Genomic DNA, 13,476 nt, shown 5'->3' on the forward strand with positions numbered 1-13,476 from the left:
GCCTCTGACACTATCGTTCACGCTCTTCCTGATGCCCTCTTCTCTCTAGGTTTCTGTGACACTGCTCTATCCTGATTCTCCTCCTATCTGTTAGGTCTTCTCAGACTCCTTTGCTAGATCTTAATCCAAATCATACCTACTATCCATGGATATCACCCAAAACCCTACTCTAGGCCTTCTTTTCTTCCCCAAAAATACTATTTCACTGATCTCATCTGCTCCCGCAGGTTCAATTATCATGCTTATACTAAAAATTCTCAAATCTGCTTATCTGGTCCTAAAGTCTCTGATAAGCTGCAGTCTCCAGATGAAGACTTCAAATGGATTTTAGGCATTTTAAATAAACCTGTCCAAAACCAAACCATGATCTCCCCCCATACTCCAAAACCCTCCCTTCTTCTAAATGCTTTTACTATCTAGAGTACCACCATCCTAGGATTACCCAGGCTTACAGTCCAGGTTTCTTACCAATAGCCTGTTGGTTGGTCTCTCCGTCTCATCTCTACCGACTCCATTTCATCTTACACTCAGCTATCAAATTTATCTTCCTAATGTACAGGTCTGATTATATTACCTCTCTCCCCCAACCAAACATCTGATCAACTCTAAGACCTCCCTATCACATCCAGGATCAAATATAAAAGCGTATTTGGCTTTTAAAGTCCTTCATAATCTACTCCCCCACAACTTTTTCAGCCTTTTCACATCTTACTCTCTCCCATTTATTATGTAATCCAGTGACACTGGCCTTCTTGCTAGTTTTTGTACAAAAAATTCCACTGCCCAGTTCCAAATTATTTTCACTGGCTATCCCCCATATCTATAACTCTCTCCCTGATCATCTCTACCTCCTAGTCTCCTTCATATTCTAGCTAAAATCTAAAAAAAAATCTAAAAATCTTAGTTCCTTCCTTTAGAGAATACTCATAACTTATCCTGTACATTTCTTATTTGTACATAGTTATTTGAATATTGTACCCCAATTAAACTATGAGCTCCTTGACAGCAAAAATAATTTTTGTCTTTCTTTGTATTACTAGCACTTTACATATAATAAGCACTTAATAAAGACTAATTAATTAAAAATAATTTAACTTCAAGAGGTTACATAATAGACTAGGTAATTCTGATTTTGAAACAGTTTGAGTGAATTAAGAATCAAAGAGTAAGATTTTATAAATTGGGATGATAAAAAAGTTGTCTTTTTTTAATTTAAAAAAGTACAAGTATGATCATAAGCAAGGAAAAGAGGAAGAAACATTAATTTTATGAATGCATATGTAATTAATGTAGTCTTGAATACACAACATGGTCAAATAAAAATAACACTAGATTTTGAGTCAAAAGACTTGAATTCTAATCTTTGTACTTTCTTCAGGCAAATCATTACTGTATGCTTCATTAGTTTCCTTATCTATAAAATACTGAAAATAATATCTGATCTGACAATTTTTAGCAAGTTAGATCATGTAAACAGACACTATACTTGAATAGTTTACGCATACAAATGAAATGAATTAATAATTAGTATTAATATCCTCTGCAAAGATAAAAGAAACAGTACACTTACCATCAGCTGACTGGGTGAACAGTGCATAATCAGGGTTAACTATCTCATTAGATAAAATATCAAACCACTCGCGTACAACACCTTGCCCCTGGGTTTAAGAAAAGAATAACCAATAGTATTTTATATGAGAAATGACAATAAATACATGCAGAGATACATTTGCATATTTTAAAATATGAGGAAAACAAAATTTTTATTAAATTTCTCCTATTTCCTCTTACTGTCAAGTTCTATTTAAGTATATTTTAGTCTTTTTTTTTTACATAGTGATGTGCATTTCATTTATTTTTATACCCACCATGCCTTCTTCTCCATGGAAACGCACAGCAATCCCCTGTTTTAGCTTTGCACAATTTGCTTTAGACACAACTTCACAGCTACTCCTAAAAATAGAATCTAAATATGTAGGACTGATTAGTTTTATATCTTAAAACTCATAATTAAAAAAAAAAAGTCTTAGTGAATCTCACATGCATTAGCTTCTTTGTCAGATTTACCTCTATGAACCAGCAGAATATCATTTTCATTCACTGGTCGGTGTACCATGTCTGAATCTGATTGCCCTGAATGCAAATGTTCATAGAACCACTCACAACGATCTTTAAAAGGCTACCAAAAAAATGAGATATGTTAAATATTACAATTATATAATTATCATCCTCACTTTAAGTATTATGTAAAATACACTGATTATAAAGTACCATTCTGAGACTCTTATGAGTAATTAGTTGATAATGTTCAAACATTCCAGCAACTGTTCATAAAATAAAAGCAGATCTAGGAACATCCCACATATTTTCTAGAACTTGCTACTATTTGCAACAGGATACCCTTGATAATTTACAAATTTATGTCCAGCCATTTAATGTCAGATACATAATTGAACAAATCTATGACAAATTAGTTTCTTTTCAAGCTCAACAAGGCTTATAAAAATTAAATACAGGAAAATCACTGTACATCTTTCATTTCATTTTTAATTAAAATAGACCCATATGTAGCCTTTTTTTTTGCCCTTTGGAATGAGAGATGGCCTTGTGATTGGCAATTAAGAAGAATTTGGTACCCTTTCCTCTCTCCAAAAGCTCTGAAGCTAATAAAAAACCTGAAGCCAGATGCAGATATTTTGATTAGCTACTAAGTAAACAAAAAAGGTAATGATGAGTAATTTTGTAATCCATTAGCAAATATTTACTAAGCACTTATATTTGGCCAGTACTGTGGGGGATGAAAAAGAAGCACAGAGCAAAATCTCTGCACTCATATAATCCAGTTGAGGACATAAGCTTAATACATGAAACAATTAGGAAACAACACAAGAGAGTACATGCAGCTATTTAAGTGTTTAAAATATGTGATGTAAACTATAGATTAGAAAGGAGTTAGAAAAGTAGGTAGAGGCCAAAGCAGCTAAAACAGACATCATAAAAAGGGTATAACTTTCAAAGATTCATTAATTTTTAGGGCTACTAGGAGATCTAGAAATTATCTGGTCCAATCAATTCATTTCTCAGATAAGAAAATTGAGAGAAAAGACCATAAAGATAGTGGCTGAGTTGGCGCCCAAACACAATTTTGTTATCTCCTAGCCTACTATTCTTTCAACTGCTCCTTGCTGTCTGTTAGTCATTAAACAAAAGTGGAGTTTATTTGATGGAAAGAAGGCAAGTAGGCATTCCAAGCTGAAAGAGTAACAGAAGAAAAAACACAAAGGTTCCATGCTCACAGTGGGCACTTAATGCTAATCAAATTAACAAGACAAAAGTAGTAAAGTATTGAAATTAGATGAAAATAAGCTTAGACAAGCAGAAAGAGGGAATGGCTGTGTTTTGTATAAAAAAATCAAAAAACCTTAGATTTGCTATACAAGAAGCAGCAATTTTGTTTTGGTTTGATTTTTATCATGGAAGTGACAATTCTGGTAGAGCAAAATTTTCCATCATGGTCTTGTGATGGGTAACCTTCTACCCCTAATATATTCTTCCCCCCCAACTTCCCTCCTCTCATTTGTGTTCCTGTCATAGATTATAAGCTCTTTGAGAGTAGAGACTGTCTTAGTTTTTATTTCTATTTGTCTCCCCAATACTTACCATAGTGGCTGGCACACAGTGCATGCTTAATAAATATTTATTTACTAGTAAACCTAAGTTAATAAGGGCACTTGACTATGCAGTTACAATGGAGATAAAGAGATGAATAAAAAACATTTGAAGAAAGAATCTATAAACCAATTGGACCCAGGAGGTAAAGAGGTGGGTGAAGTCAAAGAAAATAAGAATAGAAAATAGTGTCTTTATGAGGAATAAGAAAATTTGGAAGAAGATAGAAAAGAGAAAAAGAGATTAGTGAGATCTCAAATATGTAAGTTTTAGAAGCAAAATTCAAGAAGATTTACTGGAACATACTGGTCTCTGGCCAAAATGATCCTCTAGTTCAGATTCTTATCAAATTGCATACCACCTCCTCCAGGACAGCCTACTGTTATCTAAATTCTTATCTTTGTATCATTCAGTACATCAATTGCTTTCTATAAATTATTCTTTGTTGTTGTAAGTTTTTGCCACCTAGAATAGAATCTAAACAACTTGAAGATTGTTGTAGTCTTTTTTTAACAATATAGAATGAAATAAACAGATCCAAGAAAAAAATACACACAACAGTACAAATATGTAAATGGGGAAAAATGAAATTTAAAAAATGTTGCATAATTATAACAGCCAAGCACAGCCACAGAAAAAGTTGATAAAAGGCATCCATTATGGCAGATATAGATGACTTTGAATGTAGAATATTGCATATCCTATCAGATAAGGTCAATGATGCCAGAACTTTTTTCACCCCCTTTAAAAAACCTTCATTACAAGGGATGGCCCAACATGAAAACTATCAATTTAAAAAACTTTTTAAAGTTCTAATTGGAATTGTTTTTAAATTTTTCTTTTGTGCATAGTTAATTTTTCTACCATATAGGGTAAAATGCTTGCTACCAATTGTTCTGATGTTCCATACATGATTCAAATGGCAAGGTTCCAATTTCATCTCAATTCCAAAGCAGAGCCATGAATGTTTTATTGATGCACTTTAAAATCAAAATATAATTTCCCTACAACTAATAATAAAACAATAATAGAGTTTTTTTTAATTTTTTTTTTATTTTAAACCCTTAACTTCTGTGTATTGACTTATAGGTGGAAGAGTGGTAAGGGTAGGCAATGGGGGTCAAGTGACTTGCCCAGGGTTACACAGCTGGGAAGTGTCTGAGGCCAGATTTGAACCTAGGACCTCCTGTCTCTAGGCCTGGCTCTCAATCCACTGAGCTACCCAGCTGCCCCAATAATAGAGTTTTGACTTAGAGGTAGTACTTATAGAGAAGCTTTTAAAAGAAATAATGGCTAAATATAAATCAATCTAGTTCTTGCTAATCATTAACTTATCTGTCACTATCTAATCTAACTGAGCCTTATTCCTAGAAATTGATTATAAAGTTTCATTCTAGCTCACCCCAAGAGCTAAGCCTGGAGTCAAAAGCCCTTCTATGTGATCTGTATCCAACCTTAAAGACTTCTAATTAGGTTCAAAATGTCGCTGGTCTGCTCCTGCAAAGTACCAGTAGCTTTTCTGTGTTAGCCACACATAACCTATTCACTCTATTTAGAACTATTTGAAGAGTAAGTCTGTTATTTACCTTTCCACTATTCTGAATAAAGTAGAATGTGAGGGCCTTGATTATTTTATGTTACATTAATCTTTGTATCCCAGGAGCTTCACACCCCACCTTACACACAGAAGGTAATTAATAAATGATTGAATATTTCCAACTAAATTTAAGCTTTTAATTGATGTCAGGAACCAGACTCTATATTTCCCTTCTTTCCCACAAATATAAATTCTCCAAAATAACATAAACTCAATCAATATTTCTTGATGACAATAAAGGAACAAGTAAAAATGTCGTTCCAATTCAACAGTTTAAGTAATTGAAAGAAAAATATAAAACACCAATAAGACATTTTACTTAATCATATAATTCTATATTTTGGTGCTTTACTACCCTGCCCCAGAGAAGATAAGTTTCTATCTCCTTCTTATGGCAAGCAAGTGAGAAAAGCTTCTACTTATTATTACATAGACAAGTTAAACATATAGTTCTAGCCCTCTAAGGTCTAAGCCGAAACATATAATTGATTAATCTCCCACTAGACAATCTGGTTAAAAATGTGTTTAAATTTCAAAAATCAATATAACTTGACTTTCATTAAAAGAAAAACCCCAAAATGAGAGAAAGTTCTACCTGTGCTTTTATAATATGCATAAACCTTGACATCAGTTCGGGACACTCAAGGAGGAAGTGAAAGTGGTCAAAAATAATTTTGGGGTTTCTGGAAAAAGAAATTATTCAGTTAGCAGAAATGAACAGAATCTAGTAAGATGGAAATTCATGGCAAAAAGTGCATACAAAATTATAAATTAAAATCCATTCATCCTGAAGTTCCATTTGGCAGAAGGTATAGAAAATACAACAAAATGTGTGTTTTATTTATCCTACCTTAAATTAAGCATTAGGAGACATCTAAAAGCCTTACCGATTGACAAAGCATTTAAGAACTTCATCATGTTTGCATACAAATTCTATGAAACGGGGTGAAGTCATTCTGTAGGAAAGGGAAACAAAATCCATTAGGCTCAGGACACACAAGAACTACAACTTAATGAAACAACATAATTTTATGACCATAAGATCAGAGGTTAATTAGTCAATTAATATACATTTATCGAGCACTTATTATGTGCCAAGGACCATACTCAGGATATTGCTATTTGAAAGCAATTTACATTCAAATAAGGAAAACAAGTACATGAATTAGTATGGACCAAATAAAGAAAAAAATGCAAACTAGTTAAATATGAGATAATTTAGAATGATATACCCTCTAAATTGAGAAGAATCAGGATAGGTTTCATGTAGAAGGTGGTACTTAAGCTGTTTCTTAAAGAAGAGGGATTCTTTGGGAGAAAGTGCACTCTAGTCAAGTGGAAAAGTCAAAGCAAAAACAGAGACAGAAAGAGTATTGAGTGTGAAGAATAGAGAGAGAAAGCTAGCTTAGTTGGGCAGTACAGTTGCAAGAGGGCTAGAGAGGTAAGCTGGGGGACCAGGATCTGAAAATTATTAAAAGATATACAGAAATGTTTATATTTGATTCTAAAAGCAACAGGAAGCCACTGGAATTGATAGAATGCGCTGTCAGTCATAGACTCAAGGAAAATCATTTTAGCAATAGTATAGAGGACAGATTACAGTGGGGAAAAGACTTGTGACAGAGAAATCATTTAGGACACTGTTGCAATAATCTCAATGAGAAGTGATAAAGAGCAAAGCTAAGTTGAGTGGAGAGAAGGGGTTTAATAAATCTGAGAGACAATTAATTTGATGGTGCCTTTAAAGTTTAGAAGTGGGCGAAGAAGGGGGCAGAATATAGTTAGGAATAAAAACAATTCAGTTTTGGACATTTTGAGCTTGAAATATCTCCAGGATATGCAGTGTGAAATGTCCACTAACTAACTGATGATGCAGTTCAGGGGGAAGCCTGGGACTGCATATATAGATATATATTAGATATACAAAGAAATATCTTTGAGTCATTTGTGTAGAGATGATAGTTGAACCCACCGGAGTTAATGACTCTACTGAGAAGATCTACAATAGAGGGCTAATCTATTTCAATCAATGTTCTTGAGCCTTAGAAAAATAAGGAAAAGTATTTAAGAGAAATACAAATGTTAAATTCTTAGAGAATAATTGTACCAACAAGTTACTTTTGAAAACTGAAAACATATGAATACTAAATTTCTGAATACTAAAATGGTTCTAAATAATACTTCTCTCATCTTTATGTACTGTGTAGGTATTTGTTTAAGTTTACTTTCTCTTACCTTACAATTCTATTACTTAAAATTTAATTATGAAATATCTAGGGAGATTTCTTTAAATTGGGGACCAAAGCATTATGTTCCACAAAAAATGTGTTTAAGATTCTCCCCAAAAATTAAAAATGTAATATCTTATTGCTAAAATCATAAAGATTCTATAATTGTATTATTTAGTAGAGATGAGAGTAATAAGCAAAAAGCTTCTTACCCTGGAGGCATCTGACAAGAGCAACACATATAAAAAGCTTGAATGACAGCACTTAGCCGGTTAGCTGTCATGGAGATAACATCCTGACAATCCACATTAGCTTCCTGCTTCCCTGCAACATCATCTGGTTTAGATTCCCCTGTGTCAATGGATAGATTTTCACTGTTCCCAGTTCCTGGACTGCCAAATGAAGGTATAGAAGTAGTATCTTGCTGATCTGGTCCTTTTTGCTTCAATAAAATAGATGTGATGTTGGTCGAGTCCTTTTTGTTTTTCATCAACTCTGTGGCTATTAACACTAACCATTCATCTAATGAGTGCCAGAGCAACTCCAAAGGCTATGAAAAAATGAAAATTTTAAGTGATTTTTAGTTTAGGCAATAGAAAAATAGCTCATCAATTCATTAACAAATAATTCTATAAATAGAATACATTTCCAAATAAATATCATAAAAAGTAAATCATGCCAGTTAACTTTTTTCAAAACGAGATGATAATTATAGGAAACATAGTATTAAGGTATCAGTTTTAAATGAAATGTTTGTTTGCAATAAAAGGAAAAAAACATGAATTTATAAAGTATAAACATGAGAAAATTTAAAGATGAAAAAAAGAAAATTCAGTAATGGTGGAAAAGTCACTCTTTGTCCACATATAGTCACTTAAAAAAAAAGCATTCGATACACTGACACAAATGATGAAGCAGGAAGAATACTGGATTCAAAGTTAGAGTCAGCTCTGTTTCACACCTCCACTTTGTTACCTGCAAGTTACATGTCCTTGAGCAAGTCATTTACCTACTCTAGTACTGGGTTCCCTTATCGACACAAATTATACTAGATGAAATCTATGACATATTCTACCTCTAAAATCCTATAAATCATAGGAAATTTATTCTTTTAAAGTATGCATCTATTTCTAAAGTAGTCCTTGGGAGACTGTTATTATATGGAATATCAACTTCATGCTTCATAATCATTTAAAAATATAAATTTACATTTTAAAAGATTCATAAAAATAAACTCTCTTGAATGCAAAATTAGCTGTGTTCCTTACAGTGAACACAAGTTAAACATAAAAGAATGTGGATTACATAATGAAATAGACTACCTCAAGAATCTCTGCATCCTTAAAACTGCAATTTAAAAAATGAAAAATACTAAACAATTATAAAAAAAGACATGTTGGAAAATTCATTCTCAAAACCAGAAGAAAAAAAAAAGAAAAAGAAAAAAGTCATTAATAATGGTTCTACTGATCACTTCAAGTAAAAGTGATCTTTCCCTGTCCCATTTTTCCTAGAACCCTTGGTTCTCTCCTATATCCTATTATATTCTATATCTGATATTAGCTACCTAGCAAAGAATAAGAATTAAAATTGCCTTCTTCATATCCATAAGGGCCTACTACAGTGCCTTGAACAAAGTGTGAGCTTAATAAACATTTGTTGAACTGAATTATTGCATCACTTCTATACTTTCATAAATATCACTATTGTAAGAGCCATTCCTCAGCTGAAAAAATGGTCAAAGGTTATAAACAGAAGTTCCCAAGGGAAGAAATCCAAACTATCTAGTCATATGAAAAAATGTCCCAAGTTACTAAAAATTAGAAAAATGCAAATTAAAGCAATTCTGAGGTTCTATCACCTACCTATCAGATTAGCAAAGCTGACAAAAAAGGGAAAATGACAGATTCTTTAAGGGTTGAGGGGTGGGGGGGAGAAGCACATTAATAAAGCTGGTGCAACTATAATTGGCACAGCCTTTCTGGAAAGCATTTTGGAATCATCCCCAAAAAGTTAAGAAACTATGCATATACCTTGCTCCATCAATACCACTACTAAGGCCATGGCCCAAAGAAATTAAAAAAAAGAGGAGAAATTCCTACATGTACAAGCATATTTATAGTAGTTCTTTTTTTGGTGGTCAAGAACTGGAAACTAAGGGAACACCCATCAACTTTATTTAAAAAAAAAAAGATAAAAGAAGATGACTGAATGAATTATTGTATATGAATGCAATCAAATAGTATCATACTATAAGAAATGGAAGGGGGCAGCTGGGTAGCTCAGTGGATTGAGAGCCAGGCCCAGAGATGGGAGGTCCTAGGTTCAAATCTGGCCTCAGATACTTCCTAGTTGTGTAACCCTGGGCAAGTCACTTGACCCCCATTGCCTACCCTTACCACTCTTCTGACTTAGATCCAATACACAGTATTGATTCTAAGGTGGAAGGTAAGGGTTTAAAAAAAATGGAAGAATGCAATTTCAAAGAAAATTAAAAAGTCTTGTATTAACTGTAGCAGAATAAAGTAAACAGAAGCTGAACAACTTTTAAGACTAAAAGAATTCTGATCAATAGTTAATCATGATCCAGAGGACTGACAATGAAGAATATCATCCTTCTGAGAGGAACTGACTAAATATGGAGAAGGAGATACCTGTTTTTGGCATGGCCAATGTGGGAATTTGTAGTTCTTGATATTGTATATTTGTTACAAGGGTTTTGTTTTTCTTTTATCTTTTTTTTAAAGTGGTGGGGAAGGATATGGAAAGAGAAAACAAATGCTATTTTTTATAAAATAACAAAATAAGACACTGAGGGGCCACCTAGGTGTATCTTCAGGTAGTGTCAGACTTTCAGAATCCTAGATAAAGAATAACCTACTTTTTTAAAATGTTCATAGAAAAAGGCTACATCACCACCCTCCATCAGCCTAGAATTAATTTCATAGAATTATAAGATTTCGAATGAAAGGGATCTTCAAAATCATCTAATTCACAGTCTTCATTTTACAAATGAAGAAATGAAGGCCCAAGAGAAGAAAGCAAGCTTCACTGCAAACTTAAATCAAGCTATGACTTAAGCACAATTCCTCCTTTTTTATAACCCTAATCTGTACTCATAACAGCAAAAACATTTACTGAGCTCAACAAACATATCACAATAGAAATCCATTTACTCAATATTTACTTAAGTACCAAATATATACCCAAAGCCCTAGCTGAAGGAACTAAAAAGATATCAACATGCATATATTAAATATGCTATGTCTATTGACTAATGGCTTGTACACATTAAGGAAGATGTATTTGTAACTACTTCCACAATCATGAAGCAGAGGTGTCCTGGAGGATAGGAGCTTTTACATGTCCTGTTAGATCACTTAAACAATGCCTAGTGTCACAGGATACATTGGAATGGTGATAGGAGTTAATAGGATATAAGAAAACATTTGAAGGTTAGACTTGTCAATGGAGTGCAGACCCTAGAAAGCTAGAAAATCTGGATCCAAGAACCAACTAATTGATATCTAAGAAATAGCCTAGCCACTTTCAAAGAGGCATTATCAAGTTGGCCAGAGGTTAATGCATTTCTTGATCACAGTAATCATTAAGGTTAACCTAGGAAACTGTTTAGAGATTGTGATCAGGGAAGTTAAAAGCCAGATTAATGTCAGAAACTACAGATCCTTAAAGTATAAAAGTAGATAAGTAACTTTTCAAAATTACAAGCAAAATATAGTCATAGTCCCTTTAACATCATAAATTTGTTCTACAAAAACATCTAGGCAAAAATGTTATTATAAAGAATAGTCTCAAAAGAATGTTATAAATATCAGTAGTTTCACAACTTTACTGTACTGTGAAATTTGTTTCTAATATACAAGATCATCGTGAATTGGAATTTGCTAGTGCTATCTGAAAGAGAGGTTGCCCCTACAGAGCATAACTGGCAGTTTCAAGACACAAACTGGCAATGCATCAAATGATTTAGCAGGACAATAAAAGCTCCTAATCTCTAAAATCCAGTGTTATTAGTATGGTATTCGGAAGACCCACTGTGGCCCTGAATATTCTCAGACATTATACCCCATACTACAAATGTGATGAAACCCATGGTGGGGAATGATTTTTAAAACTGAATATTCATGAATTCCTTTGTTTCTAAGTAACAATCCCATAACTTAGAAATAACCATATTTTAAAATGTACAGAAAGGACACATCACTACCTGAGAAGTCTAACCCTCCAATGCTTTCTTATATCCTATTAACGCCTATCATCATCCCAATGTATCCTAAGACACGAGGTAAATGTTTAATGACATTAAAAAAGTCATTGAAAACAAAAAAAAATGCAGGATTTACTTTCCCCAACTAAAAATGAAACCCAATTTCAACAGGAAATCTACCCCACCCAACAGCCACAATACCACAATCTCCTAGCCTCCTCTCCTACATCTAATTCCAACCCACATAAGAAAGGTCAAATTTGCTGTCCTTCAAAGATCTGTTGAGATACAAGATTAAAAATGTAGAGGGGCAATCTGTCCTTTAAAATACTTCACTATTTACCTTAGCAATTGTTCATATTAAAAATAAACAGAAGAGTGGTTTGAAAGATAGCTTTGTCAACATGAAGGTCTAAAATTTACAATAGAGAATATATTTAGAAGCAAGAACAATTATGCATAGTTCAAAAGCCAATACAAAGACTAAAGTACAGTATATACAGCTCAAACAGCATAAAATGAAAAGGACAGAGAAACAAGAGATACAAATGATAATCACAGCCCCTAAAAAGGGGGGAAAGCTAAAGAGTTTGATATACTTTTCTACCTTTATTGGTATCTTAAATTAAAAAACTGAACTTAAAAGACAAATGCCAATGCAAAGCTTATCTAGTAGGTATGTAATCTTCTGATAAAAGAATGTGATACTTAAGTTTAATTAAATATCAAAAATATCTTATTAGTAAGGCAAAAGAAGACTAAAATAAGTATTAGAACAAAATAAAACTGATAACCCACTTCTTTCTCAAGAGAGCTAAGAAATGAATGATCAGCCAATCAATCAATAAGTATTTATTAAGTTTCCACTCTATGCCAGGCACTGTGCTAAAAACTTTATCATATATGATCTTCTGTAATATCACAGAATGAAATGGGAATTTGTTACACTATATTTGTAACAAATAAATGTTAGTAAAAATCTTTGGATCAGGAATCTGGTTTTCAACATGACAAGGAAATCAATTTGTTACTATTAACCAAATTAAACTTCTTAAAAAAAAGAATAGAAAAAACAGAATTAAGAAATGTATAGCCATTTTCTTCCAGGAGAGGGCACCATAAAGCCACAGGAAAATCAAAACAAGAAAAAAGAAATGAGAAAAATAGCTATTATACCCATCCTAAGTATGAAAGAAAACTAAATTCAGTAACATCAAATGTAGTATGCTAGCTATTTTTAGTAAATGTCTATGTTCCCATCATAAGAAAAGAATTCTCTGAATAATATGGCAGATTATTGTGTGAATAACAAAATTCTGGGCAACATAGCTAATTATTTTACTTAGCATAGTCTGAAACCTTACTATGAAAGAATTTAAGAATTAAACCTTTAAGCATTCATCAATTCATCAACCTAAAACGAAGAAATATGTATGCTCCAAAAAAATACTTTAAACAAATCACCTTTAAAAAAATAAACATTTATATTTATATATATGTATATATATATATTTGGCAAGAATATATATATATATGCATATATGTGTGGTGATTTAAATTCAATCTTTTCCTTTAAATTCTTGCATACTTACAGAGGCAAAAATAAAAAGAGGCATTAACAAAGCAATTATTTCTTTTTTTACCTCTAAGTTACAATTTAAGGTTAGCACTGAAGGGGTAATACTACCTTGGTTTTTATATAGACTCTTTCTGCCAAGGATTCCACCCATGCAAGTACCAGTATATGAGGAGAA

At 32.7% G+C, this 13,476-nt stretch overlaps 1 protein-coding gene across 4 annotated transcripts in view; it reads right to left on the reverse strand.

Moving 5' to 3' along the window:
- The window catches only part of HACE1 (HECT domain and ankyrin repeat containing E3 ubiquitin protein ligase 1), a 101,678-nt gene that overhangs the window by 26,416 nt on the left and 61,786 nt on the right, over positions 1 to 13,476 (reverse strand). For all 4 annotated transcript variants that reach the window (XM_044674280.1, XM_044674279.1, XM_044674278.1 and 1 more), the window contains 6 exons: positions 7,707 to 8,044; positions 6,154 to 6,222; positions 5,862 to 5,949; positions 2,068 to 2,179; positions 1,869 to 1,966; positions 1,571 to 1,658 (listed from right to left, as the gene is read on the reverse strand). In XM_044674280.1, coding sequence (XP_044530215.1) covers positions 1,571 to 1,658; positions 1,869 to 1,966; positions 2,068 to 2,179; positions 5,862 to 5,949; positions 6,154 to 6,222; positions 7,707 to 8,044 — 793 coding nt within the window. The remainder of the gene's footprint in view (positions 1 to 1,570; positions 1,659 to 1,868; positions 1,967 to 2,067; positions 2,180 to 5,861; positions 5,950 to 6,153; positions 6,223 to 7,706; positions 8,045 to 13,476) is intronic.

This window comes from Gracilinanus agilis, chromosome 4 (assembly GCF_016433145.1).
Source record: "Gracilinanus agilis isolate LMUSP501 chromosome 4, AgileGrace, whole genome shotgun sequence".
NCBI classification, from domain to species: Eukaryota; Metazoa; Chordata; class Mammalia; order Didelphimorphia; family Didelphidae; genus Gracilinanus; species Gracilinanus agilis.